Raw genomic sequence first — 21348 nt, 5'->3', positions numbered from 1 at the left:
GTTATGGGTCAACTATTTAATTAGTATTAGCTTGCTGTGGGTTCAAAATATGTTGATGAACCGGTTTTAATTTAATTTGGAAATAAACGTATCATTGCATGTTTGTTTTTGTTCAGGGAACAATCCAAATTTCATAGTTGTGTGTTATTTATTTATATTGTAGGTTACAAAACGCAACAAATGCCAAGTTTCAACACATTTATCTAATATTTCATCCTGATGAAGGATGCTTTATCTTTTCAAGCATGCTAAAACATCACGTCATCATCCTTAAGTGGACTGATATTCGGTTTTGAAGGCTGATGATCTATCTTTATTTGTGCAATATACAAGATGTTAAGGGTCATAGGATCCATTAACATGATGTTAGACCGCACAGCGTTTGGGTGGTCTTCCCCAAAACCTTTTCCCTTCCTCCTCCATTTTTTGCTGGCCTTAGGGCTTTGCTCTTTGCTCCTGCTATCTAGTGCTAACATGCTTGTACTCTCTCCTTTAGACATGGTAAGATTGGTTTGCACCAAGTTGCCACATTTAACTTACTTGTAAGCCCTTAGTGAAGCGGTACGACTTGTACCCGTGGACTGTAAATTAAATGTTACTAGGAGGGCCTGCAGCACTGTTTGAGCCACCCACTCAAGTAGCTCAAGCCTGCAATTGCAGCCTGTGTGGACAGTTTAAACTGTCATTACAATCTGTCAAAATAAACCTTTTACCAAGCCTACACCTTCATTTTTAATACATATAAGTCATCCCTAGGGTAGACCCTTAACAGCCCAGAGCGCAGGGGCCAGTGTATCTAAAACGTAGGACATGTACTTTGACATGTCCTGGTAGTGCAAAACTCTTACATTTGTTTTTCACAAATGCAAGGCCTACCTCTCCCACAGGATAACATTGGGTGAACGTACTACATATAATAAGTAATAACTTGTAATTTGGAGCAGGTAGGAATGTCTAGACTAAAGAATTGTAATTTAAAGACCCCTATGATGGTAAAGTCGGATTTTAAGTCACAATTTTGGAAATTTCACTTCTGGAAAGTAGGCATTTTCTTGTCCCAGCCATTTGGTCTTTGCTGACTGTATCTGGGGCACAAGACTAGGTGTACCTGGCAGGTGGTCTTTGAGTAGTGCTCCTAGACAGTGAAACAAAGGGCCACAGTGGGTGGCAGGATGTGCCATCATGGACTTGATTAAGGGGAAGGGTGTCACCTGCCATATTTGCACATCACAAAGGCTCTGCCTGAGCACACACATAAAAGCTTTGACACTAGTCTATTGTGACCCCAGACAATCTGAGACCAGGACAAGGAGGCAGCAAATTCCAAGCACCTCTGGCAGTAGAAACCTCCAGATCCTTCGCCTACTCCAAAGTAGGCACCTGGTAAAAGTATTCGACCCTCGGGCCCAACTCTTCGGTACACCTCTGGATCTGTGAAAGACTCAGAACTGCTGTGTTGCTCTGCCAGAAGGACTTCTAATCTACTGCCTGCTACAACGCCTGGGCCTGCATCCTAAACCCATGACCACCAGGATGACCCAAAGGCCAATTGGCTGGCTCCTGATCAGAAGCTTCAGGGACAGAACAGGCTCCAACTACCTTGATCACAGCATCTGGACTCAGTCTGCTGTGTGTCTTGTCCCCAAGAGGTGCCATCCCAGTCCTGGACCCTTGGAACAGGAACTGAAGGTGCTCTGCCACTCCAGCTGTGTTCCTGTGAGCAGAACCGATGGAGGGCTAAGTACCTCCTAAAAGCTATGCTTTGGAACCCGCCGCTGCGAGACTCATCCTAGACGCTGGACTTCGCATCACAGCCCACGGGGTCCTTAGAACCACTGCTGCACAATGCATCCTCGATGCAAGCCTTTGCATCATAAGCCCCACTTTGACGGCATCATCTACATTGTAAGCCCCGCAGTCCCGCAGCTTATATGGAACCATGCAGTGAAGAATGCATCTTTGACGCAGAACTTTGCATTGCAAACCTCTCGTCGATGCCATCCTCGACTACAGTACAGGAACATGCATCGCAGCTCCTCAGTACCGCCGCTGCATCCTCGACCCAGACTCTTGCGATGCTCTGCAACATCTCGCAATGTCCTCAACATCTCGCAATGTCCTGCACATCATGCAAGGCTCCTCTACCAGGATTTAAGGTACTTTTGTTCAGTAGGCCTAACTTGGCCCTTGAATCAGGCCACCCTCCATCATGGTCCGCCTGAACTTGTAACTTTGTCCCGGTCCGGCGCAACCAGGTAACCACAGTTGCCACTTTGTGCTTCTAGTCACTATCTTCACTTAATTTTTTTTAAATTGCATATTACATTATACGGATTGCATTTTTGTCACTTTTGCCTCGAAGAATTTTTAAAATTTTACTCTAATGTATTAAATTGGTGTGGGGTTTTGCTTCCGTTGTATTTTACTTTATTACTGTTTGAAGCGCTGCATAAACACTTTGCGCAATGCCTTCAAGTTAAGCCTAACTGCTTTGTGCCAAACTACCAAAGGGTTGAGCACAGGTTAATTTGGGGTGTCCTTGCGTTTCGCCCTACAGATTGTAGTTATTGCGCAAGTAGGGTTTCACCCGCCTCAACTAGTAACCCAATTTCTAGCCCATGACATCCATTTTGTGACAGCACTTTTCAATTTGTACTGCTTATGATATTCCAAACAGTGAACATCACAGACTGCTTTGAATACAATTATGTTTAGAATGAAACAACTGTTGTAAATGTTTAGTTTTCATATATATCATGTGAACATTTGGGAGACCTGTTCTCAGGGGGAGACTGACCTGCAAAGTTGCTGCAGCTCCTGGTGGCCCAACAATCCTGCAGCTGTTTCTGGCAGGACCCACTGACCAGCGCCGAATCTCGCCGTGAGTCTGCAGAGGGCCGGGAACTACATCACCCAGGGGCCCCGGGACCACGGCGCACCAGTAACGCCATTGCAGCGCCCGGAGGCGCTTGAAATCACCGGAGCGCCGAGCGCTCAGTGGGAGACCTGTTCTCAGGGGGAGACTGACCTGCAAAGTTGCTGCAGCTCCTGGCGGCCCAACAATCCTGCAGCTGTTTCTGGCAGGACCCACTGACCAGCGCCGAATCTCGCCGTGAGTCTGCAGAGGGCCGGGAACTACATCACCCAGGGGCCCCGGGACCACGGCGCACCAGTGACGCCATCGCAGCGCCCGGAGGCGCTTGAAATCACCGGAACACATCCCGCCCGCGGGACGCGCGCGGGCGGCGCAGGGCTAAGCCCGGGCAAAGGGCGGGCCCTCTACGGCCCTCAGAGGTCTGAGGAGGCCGGGACGGGCCACCCCCCTTGGCTCGCACTAAAGAGGAGGTAGATAGATTTATACTGCTATATTTTCAATACCCACCTATTGATCTTACCAACGGACCTGAACTTTCTTGTATAAATACTGAGACTGTTATTACGCTGTATTCCCTATACACAGCTAAGTCATAACTAAATTAAAACATGACTCAGAAAGGGGTCACCAAAAAAGCTACCTCACAGAGGGGATCTTGCAAAGGGACACTAGACTATCATTTTAATAGGACAACAGTGCTTACTCCTGATGAAACAGAAGAAAATGATTCTCCCCAGTCCATAGTTAGCACACCCACCACACCCAGCATACAATCTTCTGCGCAATGCCTCGCACTGTGGGAGGAATTAAATAGTCTGTGTAAATCCAGGTACGTCCCATTGGAACCGTTAAACGAACAAAACAGTGTTCCATCCTGTACCATAATCAGTGGCTGTACATTATCTATTAATGACTGCCCGCAGGAATCCCCCCTCTCACCTAAAAAAGTTAACACTCAAAGCACAGTACTCCCACAGATCTCTTGTGTTAAAAGGAAGCGCGATGGGGTTAAACAAAATGGGAACTACCCAAAGCTACAAAAACTGTGCCTAAGCCCCTCTTTGTCTTCATTGTCTTCTAATAATTCCCCCTTAACCACAGAAACAGCAGTAACGTTTGACCAGACAGTATCTCCTTCCTAGCAGGCTTTACTGTCCCAGATTGAACTACTGGTCAAATCCCTCTTATCACCTTTGTTGGAAAAAATTAACACTCTAGGGGATAGGCTGACGGGAATAGAAGAAAGGATTAAGGATAGCTTCCCACCCACCAAAATTATCAAAACACCAAATCGCTCTCAGCCATCAGCTGCCTTTAAAGAGACCAAGCCACCTACAATAAGCAAGAGTGCTCAAACTCCGCTGCTAGACTCTGCTACAATAGTCTCAAAAGCTCCAAGGGTCAATTCCAAATTCATACCAACGCAGCACAACCCTCCTAGAACAGAGACTACAAAGGTACCCCTATACATCTACCCCCGGAGGCTGCCCCATTTGTGTCTGTCCTGGCGGGAGTACCAGCACTCCCATATGGTAAACCCGAAAGACAGCAAGACTTACTCAACAAGGTTACGTTTTGGCTAGCAAATAATAGACCCCTTCCACCCGACCTTGATGGACGAATATTGAGTGCTAGAAGGGTGGGCTGGTTAGGCTCCTTTCCAAAAGACATTCCCGGTGACCTAGTGTTAGTAAAATTTAGGAACAGACATGTTGTCCCATACTTACAAACTTGGCAACCTCAAGAAGGAGACGGTCCTATATCCACCTGGGACTTACATGACTTTTACCCTAGTGCGCAATACATCTCCCCTTCAAGACCAAAGGCAAGGTATAACTATCTGATGGGTAGAACCGCCTGTGTATGGAATGGTAGTGGCCCTTCCGCTTTCAACAGGCTGGAACCACTGTACAATAGTTATAAGCGTGGAAAGCGCTATTAATTTGATTATATTATGGGACAATTTTCTCCTTTTTTGTAACGATAGAACTATGAATGCTAATCTTTTGAAATATGTGTAATTAATAAGGAAATTACCCACACAGGCTGGGTGTATGTTTTTTTACAGATATTGTGCTAATGTATGTATGCTTTTATGATTGTTTTTAACTGTACGCTTTTATGATTTTAAATCAAAATCGAATAAAGCAAATGAACTGAACTGAACATTTGGTTGAAACTTGGGTATTTGCAGTCGGCTGAAACTTGGGTATTTGCAGGAACTAGTGTTGGCAAAGTCCAAGGTGTGGCTTCGGCCTGCCAATGCACGGAAACACAGACTTCACAAATGCAGTTTACTTTTCAGATGTAAATTAGTGTCTTATGCATTTCAATAGCACACCTCCTTGCAGGTGGGGCGATTTGCCCAACAGTCAGCAGCATGAGGAGAGACATTTGCCATGGCATAATGCAAAGCCCACTCTATGCACAGAGAGGGCATGCCACTCTCCCTCCAACTACCATTATGTCAGACATGCTTCTCAGTTGCCATCTGGAACTCTGCAATTCAAGGTTTCCCCCACTCAATCCGATTGCTCCTTTGGATGGATTCCCCTCCTATTCCCCTTAATGGTGCCCCTTAGCCAGGTTCATTAGCTCCCTCTACCTTGAGGTGACCTTGAGCTATTGTGTCAGCAGCATATTTTCCTAATTGCAGAAGCCGCATCCCTACAATGCCATACTGTCTAGTCAGGATCCTTGAGATTGGTGTTTTTCTCTACAGTACTCCCACATGAACAAAGAAATAAAAGTATCCAGCAGGTCACCAGTGTCCCTTGGAGGCCAGTGCAGATATCAGGAAACAACCTACTACTCCACTGTGCACTAACCACAACCCCAAGAGCCACTGCCACTATTTTAGAAGGACTATCTTACAAAATATTGAAAGTGAACCTACTTCGTTTTCTTCCTCGTTTTAGCTCGAGATAGCATGTATTCAAAATCATGCTTGTGGCTGTTATCTACAGAACTGGGCCACCCTTGGATGCAACAGGGCCAACCACAGGCAACATGAGATTGGTCACTAGAATAACTGGGTAGATCCCTTGTATAATACTGGGGAAACAATGGTTCAGATTCTGGGTGTAATTGAGCACACACATGGCATAACCAACGAGTTTGTTACGGTGTAGCTTGATATTTACCATAATATTGATGGAAGTCTCTGGAATATTTGGGTTCCACACCAACGTGCACCAGAGCATATGCTAGTTTTAACAGTAAACACGCTAAAGGTGACAGGAGGATGCTTGCAATAAGTCTAACCACTCTCAATCGCTCGGGTTAGCATTCCAATGCATTTTTTTTTTGCCTATCATGCCACCTCAGATAAGATCCATCGATATGCAAATCAGTCTTGACCATGCTCCAAAAGGAACAATTCAGCCCAACCTGTGGAGCCAGGTCTTCTTAGACACGGAATTTACATTGCCTTCCTCCAGGAGACCCACCTGGCCAAATCTGATCAAAATCGCTACGGTTTGAGTTGGGGCACGTAAAAATACTTTGCCAACTACAGCAACAATGCCAGGGGCACGGCCATCCTCCTACACAAAAGGGTCCCCTTCTGAAGTCAGGGATGGTGAGGGCAGATACATGGCGGTGATGGGCACACTGATGGGCCATACCATTGCGCTAGTTTGCGTTTATGGCCCTAATATTGACTCCACAGATTTTCTTGCGCATCAGCCCATCTTACTTGGGGAAGATTTTAATGTTACCCCTGATCCGGCATTTGATAGTACCTCCAGTGCGCCAGATCCAAAACCTCAAGCACACAAAGCCTTGGCCTCTATAAAAGACCACTTCTCTTTAATAGACATTGGTCGCACCCTTAGCCCTCAGCACACAGACTATACTCACTACACAAGCCCTCACAACACGTGGACACGAATAGATTACTGGCTGGCTTCCCCTGGTATTCTCAATCGGTGCCATTCCGTTCAAACGCTCCCGCGCACATACTCTGACCACTCCCCGGTAGGTTTATCGCTGAAAATCACCCGCCCTGAGGGCTTTGACGGGCAATGTCGGTTTCCAAATCGTGCTTTAGAGGATGAAGTATTCCATAAGGACATTAGGGAGGCAATCAAAGAATATTTTGAAATCAATACTGGCTCTGTGGACTCTGCAGCAATGCTATGGGAGGGCTTCAAGGCATATTTAAGGGGAGTGTGTATATCCAAACATGCTGGGATGCTGCAGGATCTGCGTAGAACCCTGGCAAAACTTGAACAGGAACTTACGACATTAGACTCCAGATGCATATCCCAGACCTTGATAAGCAGCGACTATCATTACTTGCCGACTATAGGGACACGGCAGATAAAGACATTTTATTTATGGGAAAGTACCAGATTGCCTTGCGATACGGGGAAGGTGAGCGCCCGGGTAGAGTATTGGCCCAGATGATTAGGCCTCCCTATCAAAACGCGTACGTAACTCAACTACGTACGGACTCAGATCACCTTTTCACGGATGCACTGGAAATCCAGGGGGAGTTTTAGGCAAATTATATACTTTCAGAGTGGGGAACGATAGAACAGGACAGGAAGCATATCTCTCTGAGGTAGCTCTTGTGTATTTGGGAAGGCACATGCAGGACTTCCTTGCGGAGCCTATCTCCGAGACAGCCATAGATGAAGCCATTACAGCTCTCAATTCTTCTTCAGCCCCTGGCTTGGATGGCTTCACGGGAGCTTTCTACAAAGCCTTCAAAGATTTATTGATTCCACAACTCCTGGAGGTATATGCGGAAGCATTGAGAAGACAGTCCTTGCCCCCCACGCTGCGAGATGCGGTTATCATTTGTCTCCCTAAACCTGGGAAAGACCCCCTTCTGTGCGGCTTTTATCACCCGCTCTCTCTTTTAAATCTTGATTACAAAATATTGGCTAAAGTTCTCTCCATTAGACTTTCTCTATTGATGGAATCCATTATCTCGCCGGTGCAGTCTGGCTTCGTCCCCGATCGCTCGACCTCTTTTAATTTACATACTCTATTCAACACTCTTCACAGAATAAATCCTGAGTTACCAGCCGCCGCGGTCCTACTGGACACCGAAAAAGCGTTTGACTCTTTAGAATGGCCTTTCGTAATATCCGTTATGCAACGTATGGGGATGCCGGCTGGTTTTTTCGGCACGACGGCGCTGCTGTATAGTCGGCCGACGGCCAGGCTGCGATTAAATGGAACATAGTCTACTCCTTTCACACTTTCTCGGGGTACAAGACAGGGTTGCCCGTTGTCACCATTGTTATTTATTCTGGCTATGGACCCATTAATGCGCCATTTTCAAGAAAAACACCTACATAGGGGACTTCAGTTCGATACGGGCCCGCTGTTGGTATCGCTATATGCGGATGACACAATCCTGTTAGTTTGAGACCCACAAACTAATCTTGACCCTCTCCTCAGATAAATTTTGCGTTTTGGTACATATTAAGACCTGGATATCAACTGGCGTAAGTCAGTGATTTTTCCTCTCACGATAAGTACAGTTGAATGGGATTTAGAGTTCCCATTGAGTGGTGCTCGGACTCTGTCAAATATTTGCGCATTCATATACACTTGGACCCTGAACACATTATCAGACTAAACTATGAGCAAGCGATTTCGGCCCTGGAGAGACAGGTTGACAAATGGGTTTGTCTCCCGCTGTCTCTGGCGGGCAGAGTGGCCCTCATCAAAATGGTCGTCCTCCCCAATTTTTTTTATTTATTTCATAACATTCCAATTCCCCTGCCTAACCGCTTCTTCTTAACTCTTCGCTCGCATTTAATTTGATTAGTATGGGGGAACAAAGGTGCTAGGGTAGGCTGGCAAACCATGTCATTACCCTGTGAGAGAGGGGGATATGTAATCAAGTTTATTTTTTATTTTATTTTTTTAATTTTTAACAAACTTTATTGTCGCCAAGTCAGTGGTACACAGCCTCAGGCATACAACCCGGAGGCCGGCCGCGGTTAAAATCGGGATCAGAAAATAATGACAAACAACTGAAAACACAGCCATGTGACCGACAACCCTGAGGTCCGGCGGCAATGCAGCATTCTCCTAAAGGCTGACTCTAAGCAGGACCCCTAAGTCGGCGACAATCCTCTCTGATGTGGAAGAGAGATCTCCCTCCCTCGTCAGTCCCACCCGGAGCTAAAATAAGCGATAGCTAAGATGAACAGCGCCCTAGAACATACGTAAACGCTGACTTAGTAACAGTTAAAGAACTCAACCCCCTGCCCTCCCACCCCCAACCCTGCAACAACTGCCCTGAGCATTCCTGTAAGTTGTGCGGCCTTTACACGCCCCCGACGCCTCCGCTGTTACGGTCATGGGTCTACGCTGCCATAGTCCGTTTACAGTCGCCCGACACCTCCGTAAGAGGAAGTAGAGAGCAACCCTCAAGCACCGGGAGTCTCCGCCACAGCCTCGGTTCCAAGAAATGCATCTAGTCCGCTCCCTGTCGTGATGTCTCTGAAGCTAATGTAATCAAGTTTATTTGCATAGTTAATTAAAACCATTGCATACGATAAAACCAAATCAAGAACTTCAAAATGTAAAAATGTCTCAAAACAGCTCTAAAAACCATTAAAAATTTTTAACATTAAGCAGTGCATTCTAAGTTTGTGCAAAATATCCTGCAGTTAAAAAAGCCCTTATACAAAAGATTCTGTACAGTAAAACTCAAGATTATTATGTGTTCTTAAAGGTGGTCTTCAATGGCTTAGTGTTATAGCAGATCGGCCACAAACCAGTTCTTAATCGGGGTGTTGTTCAAGATGTATTTGCATGCTTTAAGCATTGTTCCAGTGCAATTAGGAGTTGAGTCCGTAAAAGTGGTCATTGTTGGATCGTGTTCCCATCAGATAGGTGGCATGCATTGGCAGATCCTTGCTTGTCTTTCACGTTTTGAGCAGTTTTTGTTTGACTAACATTAGGAATTTTACTAGTCTGCAGTTTAATTGGGTGTTTTCTGGATTTAGACAGGCTAACAGCTTGCCTCCTAGTGCAAATGCCCTTCAGATTAAACAGTTTTTTTAGGAGTTGGCAAGTGCCTTGTGCTGATGGCCTTTGCCATGGTGGAAGGTGCTGAGCACAAGGCAAAATTCCCAATCTGTGCCTCATAAAACTCATTTTTGTTGCCTTGGGGTACCCCTGGTGGAAGTATGTTTGGGGAGCAAATGCTTTATATGTGTTAAGGGTCATCCATGCATGAGCTCAATTTGAAAAGGTTGCCTTGTCTTCCACCAATGTGATTTGTTTAATAGCCTTCCAGACCAGTTTTTTGAAGTTATGATAGCCAATTTGGGCATCCCATAGCCCCTTGAGTTTGGTGTGTTCCAAGGCTGACTGGAGATAGTCTCTGGCTTGGGAGTTCTCCCTGTGCTGTAAATCATGCCACCGCAGATGATTAAGCGTGTGTGAGTGGGGGCGCTTTTAATCTTAAACCAGCAGATGATGTAAACCCCATGCCTTGCAAGGTCTTGTCGTGGGAGCCCAAACTCCAGCCTTATTTGTGCTGGAGAAGTGTAGTTCGGAAGGCAGAACATTTGTCTGTGGGCTTTGACCTGTATGTTGTCCAGTTCCTTTGCATCTCTGCCCCGCATAGCTTCGCTGCCGTATGCAATTGAGGGAAGTAATTTGGCTGAGCTACCTTTAGTAGTGGGGTCAAGATCGGCCCGTCAGTTTGTTAGCGAGGTTTTTCATTGTTAGCGCCATTAACAGACCCTTTCTTCTCGCTTCCTCCATCTGGGACTTAAACGACCCTCCATTCTCAAATGTAACTCGTAGGTACTTGTATCCGTCAGTTTTTTGTATCACCCAGACGCCCGAATCCCTTATTTACGCCCAGAGGCGGATCTGGTCCTACCGGATTCATTAGCATCGATCTTACCTACAGGTTTTCCTAGAGACATCCAGATGGCATCCACAACCTGTTGGGCATGGGAGAAATTGTGGCGTCTCACCCGCACCCCTGTTCTCTATTCCTCTGCACTCCCACTTCCGAATTCAAAATGGCTTCCTGTTACAGGCGAATCTCTTGTACAACGCATTTGTGCGAAATTCGGCATCGTTAAATTGGGAGACTTATTTCCAGATGGCCACATATTTGACCCTGCAGACTTGGCTAGATTCCCAGACACTACGTTCATGGACAATTTTATTTTGATGAGATTGCGCTCTATGTTGCGCACTGTGGCCCCTGACTTTCCACTTGAGCCTCCGTCATTCACTCCGCTGACTTCGGTAATAGAAAGCGAGCCAGGTATACACTTGATTTCCAAACTTTACAAGGCATGTGCGGCGATTGTCCCAGTAAACGACGATGGACTTCGCATTGCATGGGAGGCGGACATTGGCACCCAAATCACTGATGAGCAATGGTCGTACTGCTGCTCAGTCACCAGAAATGTCCATCAATAGCCGCCACAAACTAATGCATTTCAAATGTTTGCGCAGAATATACATCACCCCCGCTAGAATTCACAGAATTGAACCGTCTAGGTCCCATCACTGTCCCAAATGCAATGCCCCCAACTCTGATTTTGCCCATCTGGCATGGTCCTGCCCGAGTATCCATGCATTCTGGGTTCAAATTCATAACACTATAAGTAGCCTGGTGCAGGTCCCAATGGCACAGTTGTCTGAAATTGCCCTACTAGGGTATGTAGCACAGTTCCCTCCCAAAATTCGCAGGTTTGTCGCCATCGCCCTGTTGCTTGCTAAAAGGGAGATTGCCATTCATTGGGCGCGGGGGAGGGACGGGGGGGACGGGGACGTGCACCATTGGTGAAGTGTTGGCTGAATAGCCTAGCTATATGCTCCTTGCAAAGTGAGTTGTACGCTGCCACTACCCCTCCATCGTCTAGACCAAAAGACGTATGGGTTCAATTTCGGGACTACTTGAGCAGTCAGCGCGTAGACTCCGCCACTCAGGTGGAAAAAGGCATAGTCCCTACATGGGTGGGGTAGTTCACGTTAACATTTCAGTCACCCATCCTTAACACGACACTTTGAAAGGTTTCCAGGTCCCCCAGGCAAGACAGGGATGATGAATTTGGCGACATGGGTACACTCCTCAATACACTTAGTCGCGGTATTCAACCTGTGTAGGTGGTGCAGGTAAAATATGTAAGTCTCTCTGGTCTGCTCCTTTAATTGTCCTGCAGTGATTGTATGTGACGCACTGCCCGCCTGCCTAGACTGTAACTTATGTTTTTCTTTGTAATTCAGTAACTGTTCATGCTGACTGGTAAATGTGCAAGGATATATGGAAATGCTAAATAAAGTTATAAAAAAAATAAAACCTGCGGAGCCAGGTCCTCTCTGAACCAGAACATAAGCAACCAGAAACCAGTTTCACCTACGATTGGAGCTCTACAGTTGGGTGTTGCTTGGTTGCAGTGGCACAGTGAGAAAGGGGCCTACGTTTGGGTATGCCTAGGCCACTTAGGGTTGCTTGTATTAGGTCTAACCACTGACTATTACTCGAGGTAGCACTCCAACCCATTCGTACTTTTGAAGACCATGCCACCTGAGACTGGACCCAGCCATATGCAAATCAGTTGTGAACTTGCTCAAATACCAACACTCCAGCTTGAACTGGAATAGATATTTTAGTAAGCACCAAAGAAGTGGGAAGAACCCTTCAGCCATAAAAGTGGACTACAAAGATATAGGTTTTGACATCTTTCCTGAAGCTTAACAACTTACTTTTGATTTTGATATAAAAGGTAGACAACACCAAATTCCTGTAGCTTGGCAGGAGAAAGCCTGGTTGAGTGTTTTTTTTCTCCTGGGATTCCCAGAAGTTGGTAACATTTGCTCTTCGGGTTTCTTTCAACTCCTTTGGTTTTGGTGTTTGTGGGGTGGGTGTAAATTCTATCTTAAGCCTTCTTTCAGAAATGTAGCGAAAACGTATACGCTTCAGTTCATATTTTTGATTAAAAAGATTATATACTGAAAGACTTTGGGTGTCTTCTATGGTTCCCAGTGCAATTTTGGCAAGGAAACTCTTGGTTTCCACAAAGTTGCTTTATCTAAGTGAAGAGAAAGTTTTACGGCACTAGTCCCATGGTTTACTGACAGCCACGATATTTGCTAGGTATAAGACTTAAGTTATGGACTTCCCTACAGCAAAGACCTCTCAATATGTTGAAGCTTAGTGGTGACAAGCAAACTGTGACCCGTTACTGAGTACTAGAAAGCTGTACATTGGAATGATAGGAGACTTTAGATTTAGTGTTTATACTTTATGGAGATTTGAAAATTATTTCATAAGTTTGCATTTATTGGCCAAGTGTATAATTGTCTTGAAAAAGGAAATACATGCAGCTATACAATGTGTCTACAATGCTCTTCCAGTTAGACACCATTAATAGAACACGGTGTGCAAATGGGACATAATCAACATTTTCTCATCTGTTGCACTCTTCTTAAGCAAACATGTTGTACCACGTAACTGTTAAATCATACCTTGTTGCAAATGCTGGCTGAACTTCATGAGGGTTGCGTCGGTCAGACCAGAAAAACAGCAGTCTATCAAATTTGGGTTCAATGTCTGCAAATTGTGACTTGCCTTCGGGAAAGATTCTCAAAATACCTCCATTAACCTACAACAAAAAAAAGTGCTTCAATAAATACAATAAATAAAAGCAAACCTATGCAGCATAAATTCATTAGGTGGAGAAGAGGCCCCTCAAGTTTAATCAAGTGGTGTTCAGGTATGTACAAGAGGCCTACAGAGACTGCTTCTTTAATGTTATACAGAGTTCATCCAAAATAAACCTATCAAAACACAGTGCCCACTGTACCTAAACCATTCCTAGAGTCCCACCAGTCCCTTCACTCGAGAGTGGTACAGGAATATGACTGATACAGAGTTCACTTCAGGATCTTTGTTCATGGCTCTTCCATCCACAATTCACATTTGGATGTGTCAGTGTACAGCTGTAACTCCTCCATTCACAAGGACACTCAAATGTAAGATGGGCAAAACAGTTTTGTCTACACTGAGGGTGCTGAAGGCACACACCTCAGTTGCATAAGCGCACCAAGGACCGTCCCCTCACTAGATGTCAACGTAAACTTACCTAGCCACCGTCAAATGAAGGGTAGAGGGGACATAAAGGGATCAGGGTATAATTGCTCAATTAGCCAATATCTGTCTTCTAGCTTCCCCTAACCTTTTCCCTCAGGTTCTGGCAGAATGCTTTTGGGCAGTTAAGGCAATCAAATGACATGTGTCTAGCAGCCCAGCAACACAATGCCTCCTATCCTTTAGCCCACTAGGAATGAGTTAACAATGACGCTGCTAATCAGTATTGGTAGTTTCACTACATGTACATCTGTGTGTTTGTGTGCATACAGGTTTGTGATGAAGGACCTTCATGTGGGTTTCTTAGCACATGGTCCAAAGGGCTCTAATTTGAGGGACGATGCAGAGGAAAAATTACAAAGGAAGAATATGTATTAACAAGGATGGCCAAGATCTTTAAACAGTGTTCTGCTTTTCTCCATTAGTTTGAGTCAAAGACTTGTCCCTCAAAGTTGTCACTCTTGTGGTCACAAAATATTGCAGACTTTAGAGGATTCCGTTTTTAGAACAGATATCCACCACTGAGTGGCAGAAAGGCTAGATATGCTTTCAATTGCTTAATGGATCATTCATACAGCTCTGGCTTAACTGGGTATTATTAGTGTACATAAAATATCTGGCTATAAATCAGTACACATGTTTGGTGGGACTGCACAAGCAGAAGTTAAAAATGAGAGTGCTGAAGGTCAATCTGTGGGAGCAGATGGTGTAGCCAAACAAACTTTCGAAGAGGTAATGCTCACATTTCAGATTTCAGTTTTAAACAGCCACTGAAGTTGTCCTTGGAAAGCAACTGAAATTGGTAACAGATTCATCTAAAAAAATTCCAGAAGACAGTGAAGGAAGGTCAAAATACATCACAAAAGTGTGGGGTGTGGCTAGCCGGCCAGCATGTCAGACATTTTTGAGTGAGCTACCGTGTCAGTCTAGAATATCCGACCCCATCTGTAGCGACATCCCCTCCTCACTCCTCTGGGGAGTTGGTAGTTGAGCAGTTATGGTCCGTCCTCGAGACCGAAAACTGGCACAGCAGCGTTGGTGGAGATTCACGGACAGAAGCCGGGGTCAGCCTGTAGCGCGCTAGGCCGGAGCCCGGGAGCCAGAAGTAAACGTCATCGCCCTATCTAGAGATTTCAGAGGAGAGGGTTGATCTTGGGTCTGGGAGGCGCTGGGAACCCTCTGCAGCAATCACAGCATCGAAACCGCCCTCATCGCTGCAACCGATTACATCAGTACCCTGCTGGACAATGGCGAGACCACTGCCCTCATCCTCCTGGACCTCTCGGCTGCCTTCGACGCAGTCTGCCACCACACCCCACGTACACGCCTCCATGACGCAGTGATCCGCGACAAAGCCCTGGACTGGATCACCTCGCCAACAGATCCCAGAGGGTCCGCCTCCCCCTATACGATCCGAAGCTACCAAGCTCACCTGCGGCGTGCCCCAAGGATCATCCCTCAGCCCAACCCTTTTCAACGTCTACATGGCACAGCTCGCCAACATAGTCTGTTCACACAACCTCAACATCGTCACCTTTGCCGACGACACAGCTGATCTTCTCACTCACCAAGGACCCCGCCACCGCCAAAACCAACTTCCACGAAGGAATGAAGCCATCGCCGACTGGATGAAGAACAGTTGCCTGAAACTTAACTCAGACAAGAAGGAGGTCCTCATCCTCGGCTGCACCCACTCCGCCTGGGATGACTCTTGGTGGCCGGACGCTCTGGGAGCCACACAGACACAAAAAGACCACGCGCACAACCTGGGGTTCATCTTGGACTCCTCGCTCTCCATGACCCAGCAAGTCAACACCGTCTCCCCCTCCTGCTTCAACACCCGCCGCATGCTTCGCAAGATCTACAGATGGATCCCCACCGAAACCAGAAGGATGATCACCCAGGCCCTCGTCAGCAGCAGACTGGACTACAGCAACGTCCTCTACACAGAAACCACAGCCAAACTCCAGAAAAGACTAGAAAGCATACAGAACGCCTCCACACACCTCATCCTCGACATCCCCCGCCACACCCACATCACAGCCCACCTGAGAGACCTGCACTGGCTCCCAGTCAACAAGAGGATCGATCACCTTCAAGCTCCTCAACCACACTCACAAAGCACTCCACAACGCCGGTCCAGCAGACCTCAACAAATGACTGCCCTTCTTTACCCCGAACCACCAGCTGTGGTCCGCCGTTCTCGCCCTCGCCACCATCCCACGGACCCACAGGACAACCACCGGCAGCAGATCTTTTTCCTACCTCGCCGCCAAGACATGGAACACCCTCCCCACCCATCTGAGACAGACCAAGGACCTGCTGACCTTCAGGGGACATCTCAAGGCCTGGCTGTTCGAGCAGTAGCGGCACCCGCCCCCCCCTCGTGCCTGGAGACCCTCACAGGTGATTAGTGCACCCTACAAATGTTTGATTGATTGGTCTGCCAAAGGCCCAGCCCGCTTCATCCACCATTCCTTGCTCTGGATAAGGCCTGTTGGATTCAGGGCTCAGGTACCCCCCTCCACACCCAACAAATAGAGGCTTGCTGGATGTTGCAACCCTAGGCTGGAGGAGCCAGATGCGGACCTGGAGCACAAATCGGTCAGTGCGACTCCCCTCAACATCCTGCATCTATCAGGAGGAACAAGCGCACGCTGGTGGATGGCCGTCCACAGTTTGGAGCGAGGCGGAGTCTAGGCTTCTGGGGAGCCCTTCTACATAACTGGCCCCACAGGATAGACCAGTATTTTGCTGCGACTGCTCGTGCTGCCCAGGGGACACCTTCTTCCCCCTGGAGTCAGTCAGGTCAGTGGCAAAACATCATGGAACAGCCAAACTGCAACATTTTTCCCCAGACTGGAGAGCCACCCTGTTGCCCGCTCTCAACACAACTGCCTGTATTTGACGACTGCTCCGAGCTTGACAGACAGGTTGCTACATGTGCTGCCCCGGGATTTCCTACATTCTCCTCCTTGGGGGTCTGGCAAATCAGTAGAATGGATTTGCAGTGTGTTTATGGCAGCAGCTGGTGAGGGGACTACAATGCTTTTTTTTGATTGTCCTCATGCCACCGTAAGCGTCTGCCATCGTAACATTAGACCCCTTTTATCCTAGGTGCCCTGGGTCCATGTTCCTGCATACGCTACGGGCCGCCAGGCCTGCTTCTTTGTATGAGGCTTGGTGTAATCCTTGGACGATCTTAAACGAGCCTTAGTGCCTTCCCCCAGCACACTAAGGGCGCCCAAACGTTGCCTTCTGTACGGTCAAGCCGTGCCATCGCGAAAGCGGCCCGGAGCCACTTCTGATACAGTGGAGCAGCTGGGTCTTTCCATAATATACATAGTTCCCTACGGGCCAATAGAATCAAATTTGAAAAGAGGCCAATCTGTGCTTTAGATACGCAATTTTCCAGTGAAGAATTTAAGCCAAACATGACCAATGCAGGATCTAACTTAACTTTGTAGCCTAATATACCCGTTAATGCCAGCTCTACATTCTGCCAATACCCTTTTAATTGGGAACAATCATAAAACATGTGCAGATCATCTGCCTTGAGCATGCCACATTTAGGGCACCTAGGGGTTGGATCACTAACAAACTTAGCTACTTTATAAGGGGTATAATAAATCCTATTAATAGTAAAAAAATGTTTTTTCTTCAAAGAAGCTGATTTTACAAACTTATATAGGTTAGAGATAGATGGAAGATAAAACTCTGCAGCTCTAGTTTCTAAAATTGATGTTCTCCAAACCAGATGGGGAGGGGGGAGCTCAATATCTTCTCTATCTAGCAGGCTTCTGTACCATATCCCGACTTCCTTTTTAAGGGGGATGGGGTTTTGGAGCTTAAGCTCTATTTCCCAATTTCCGCCAATATTGTTCTTTTCTGCAATATACCACGAGCGTAGCTGCAAAAATTTAAATTGTGAAAAGGAGTCTCCAATCCTTGCTTTCAAGACCTCCCAAGGTAAAACCCCATCTACTGAGATTAATTCGGACCATGTATTTATGCCTGCGAGTTCTATTGGCACTGCCAAGCTATCCTTCAAGCAGTCAGGAAGCCCCGGAGAGCCCCAGATTGGGACGAAATCCGAATAATATTTTATACCCCACCTGGTTTTCAGATTCTGCCATGAGTTAAGTGCCGCCCGAATTACCTTTAGGCAGACTTTCTTGAAGAACCTTATAGCCCCAAACTTGTACAAGAAACCATCACCGCCCCCCTCATTTGTCGCCATTGCCTTCAAGATCCTCCCCCAATTATTATCGTTAGGACGGGACAAAAGACTGCGAATATTTTTGAACTGAAAAGAAAGACAATAACAGAAGGTGTCAGGTAGTGCTAGCCCCCCCTTAAGAAGTCTCCTCTTCAGCTTTTTCCAGGATAATCTGGAGTTCTTATTGGCCCATATAAAACTACATATCTTACTCTGAATTTTCCCAATAAGCTTAGAGGAAAATTCAAGGGGAATGGCGCTAAAAAGGTATGTTAGCTTGGGTAAGATTACCATCTTAACTATATTTATTCTGCCATATAATGCGAGTTGGATATTTCTCCATCTAAGGAAAAGATGGTCAATTTACTTTATTACTCTACTTAAGTTAGTCGAGGGGATGTTCAACAATTCTTGCTCTATACTAATTCCCAAGTATTTAAATCCAGATCTCCCTTGACTTTCCCAACCTTCAACTCCCCAGCACATTATCGCTGTCTTAAGAGTATTCACTAAGTAGCCAGAAAATCTTCCGAACTCACTTAAAGAGTGCTCAACCTTTGGGAAGACCTCGATAGGGTTACTAGTATAGACTAGCAGATCGTCCGCATAAAGGGCGAATTTGATATTTAGGTCTTTAATCCGAAAAGGTTATTTGGGGATCTAACCTGAGCATTTGCGCCAATGGCTCTATGTAAATGTGAAATAATAAGGGTGTGATGGGGCACCCCTGTCGGGTGCCTCTCCTTATTTCGAACCTAGGAGTTAATTTTCCGTTTAGGAGGATAGTAGCAGATGCGCTGTCATAGCATTTTACTAGTGAACGTATAAGCAGAGGGCCAAATCCCATAACCCTAAGGGTTTCCCAGAGGAAAGTCCAGCTAACGCGGTCGAACGCTTTAGCGGCGTCATACGCTGCCACTGCAAGCGGTTCTGCCCTTGCTACCGCGAGATCTATACAGCCAATCAGTTGTAATATCTGGTCCTGTATAAACCTACCCGGAATAAACCCCTTCTGCTCATCCCCTATCACCTGTGGTATCACCTTGACCAATCTCCCTGCCAAAACACTAGTAAAGATCTTATAGTCTGCGTTTAGCAGGGAGATTGGCCTATAGAAGTCTGCCTTCAGTGGGCTCTTACCGGGTTTCAGTATAAGAACAATTGTTGCTTCCTTCCAAGATGGGGGTACCTTCCCCCCTCTATGTAAATATAATTAAATAATTCTAGGAGTCTAGATATAATAACATCGTCAAGAGTTTTCTAGACTTCCCCTGGAAGTGCGTCCGTCCCCGTTGCCTTGTTGTTTTTAATCTTGGCAATATGCTGTTTAATCTCTTCCTCTGTTATAGGTCTTTCAAGTAGTTCTTGACTGTCATTGGTCAATCTCGGCAGATCTTTATTATAAAGCCATGTTTGAATGCTATCAATGTCAGGAGCTACCTCTTCTTTATATAGATCCGAGAACAGATTAACCAGGCATCGTTGCATATCTTCATGTTTGCATGATGTTGTGCCTACTTCATCTATTATTAATCTATTAACATTGTTTTTAACCCTGTCAGCTTTTAACTTCCAGGCTAGTGTAGCACTTGCTCTCTCCCCAAATTCATAATGCTCCATTCTGTGAATATTCCATTTGGCTTTCACTTTTACCTCCAGCTTAGCTCTATAATCTGAGCGGATTTGTTCTAGATCTTTTAGGATAGAAGGGAGGATCTCAGGTGGACATTGGAGCCTTACGTTCTCTAATCTGGATATCTCTAATTCCATTTTATGAAACTCTAGCCTATTCTTTTTTTTTTTAAAGGAAATGAAGCTATGAAATTCCCCTCGAATATAGGCCTTAAATGCCTCCCATACCACATCAGGGGTTGTAGACCCTACATTATTTAGAAAGAATTTGGTTGTTGATTCCTTAATGTTAATGATTAACTCTGGGTCTGCCAATATACCTCTGTTTAACGTCCATCGGGTGGGAGACTTAGCTTTACTACCTAGATATGTAAAAGTTATGAGTGCATGGTCCGGATGAATAGATGGCTGAACAAGAATGTCCTCTATGTTTTCTGCTCCTACTGCGTCCGTTAAAATGTAGTCTAATCTAGAGGAATGACCGTGTTTCTTACTAAAATAGGTGAACCTTAATCCTGTTCCCACCTTAGCTTCCCACAAGTCCACCAGGCCAAGATCGTGGATCATATTAATCATATTAATCATTGTTCTCAGAGTGCGCGGTGCAGCAACATATTTACTATGATTCGACCTGTCCCTGACGGGGTCTAAAAGAACGTTGAAATCGCCCCCTGTTATGGATTGAGGTTGTGACTTCTGTTAGTGTGGCCTGAACTTTAAGAAGACAACCAGGGTCGTCTATATTTGGACCATAATAGGATACCATGGCGATCTCATTACTCCCCAGATATGCCTGCACCAAGATCCACCTACGGGAGGCGTCAGTTAATAAACTTTTGATAGTATTTATGACTGCCTTCCTTATTAGTACTGCAACCCCCTTGTTATGTGTCGTATTTTGGGAGCAGAGGGTATGCTCTATCCATTTATATCTACCAAAGACTTCTTTGGTTTCTACATAGCTTAGGTGGGTTTCCTGAATAAGGAGTATCTGGGCAGTAGACTGTTCAAGATACTTCATGATCAGGCGCTGTCTTCTACTGCACCGCAACCCATTAACATTCCACGATAAGAACTTTAGCTTTTCTTCAGCCATTTTGTCTATAGTAATAGGCTTCCCTGCTTACATCTATACTCCAAGCTAACATGCTTATCGCTAGCATAACCGTTTGAGGAGACTTTTTTAAATATTTTTTTCCCACTGCAACCCCACCCGTGCCGCACCCACCCCAACTGACCCCTCTAATCCTCTACCCCCCTGGGGAACCCTCCCTCCTTCTTGGGCATACGCCCTTTGGTGGAGCCCCCCTCAATGTGCGGCTATTTAAAGAAAGTGATGCTTTACAATATAACAATGTAATGTCGGCGTCAATTTAAGTTAAATTATTTCTTTTTTTAAATTTTACACTCAATTACTCTGTATCAAAGGTTTTTACCTCAGTACCGGATCAGCTTATAATTCACTCTTTGCTGACTACTACCCCACCCCCCCCCTACCCTGGTCTCCTCCTACTCCTCCTCCTCCCCCAG

The 21348-nt window shown here is 45.9% G+C and overlaps 1 protein-coding gene across 1 annotated transcript in view; it reads right to left on the bottom strand.

The window, feature by feature from the left end:
• EGLN1 (egl-9 family hypoxia inducible factor 1) overlaps positions 1 to 21348 on the bottom strand; it is a 237319-nt gene that overhangs the window by 100289 nt on the left and 115682 nt on the right. Inside the window, exon 3 of the mRNA XM_078648740.1 lies at positions 13346 to 13482. Within this exon, the coding sequence (XP_078504866.1) occupies positions 13346 to 13482 (137 nt within the window). The remainder of the gene's footprint in view (positions 1 to 13345; positions 13483 to 21348) is intronic.

This window comes from Lissotriton helveticus, chromosome 6 (assembly GCF_964261635.1).
Source record: "Lissotriton helveticus chromosome 6, aLisHel1.1, whole genome shotgun sequence".
In the NCBI taxonomy this organism is placed as follows: Eukaryota; Metazoa; Chordata; class Amphibia; order Caudata; family Salamandridae; genus Lissotriton; species Lissotriton helveticus.
Note: the sequence above shows the minus strand (reverse complement) of the source record. Positions and strands in the feature narration are given on the sequence as shown.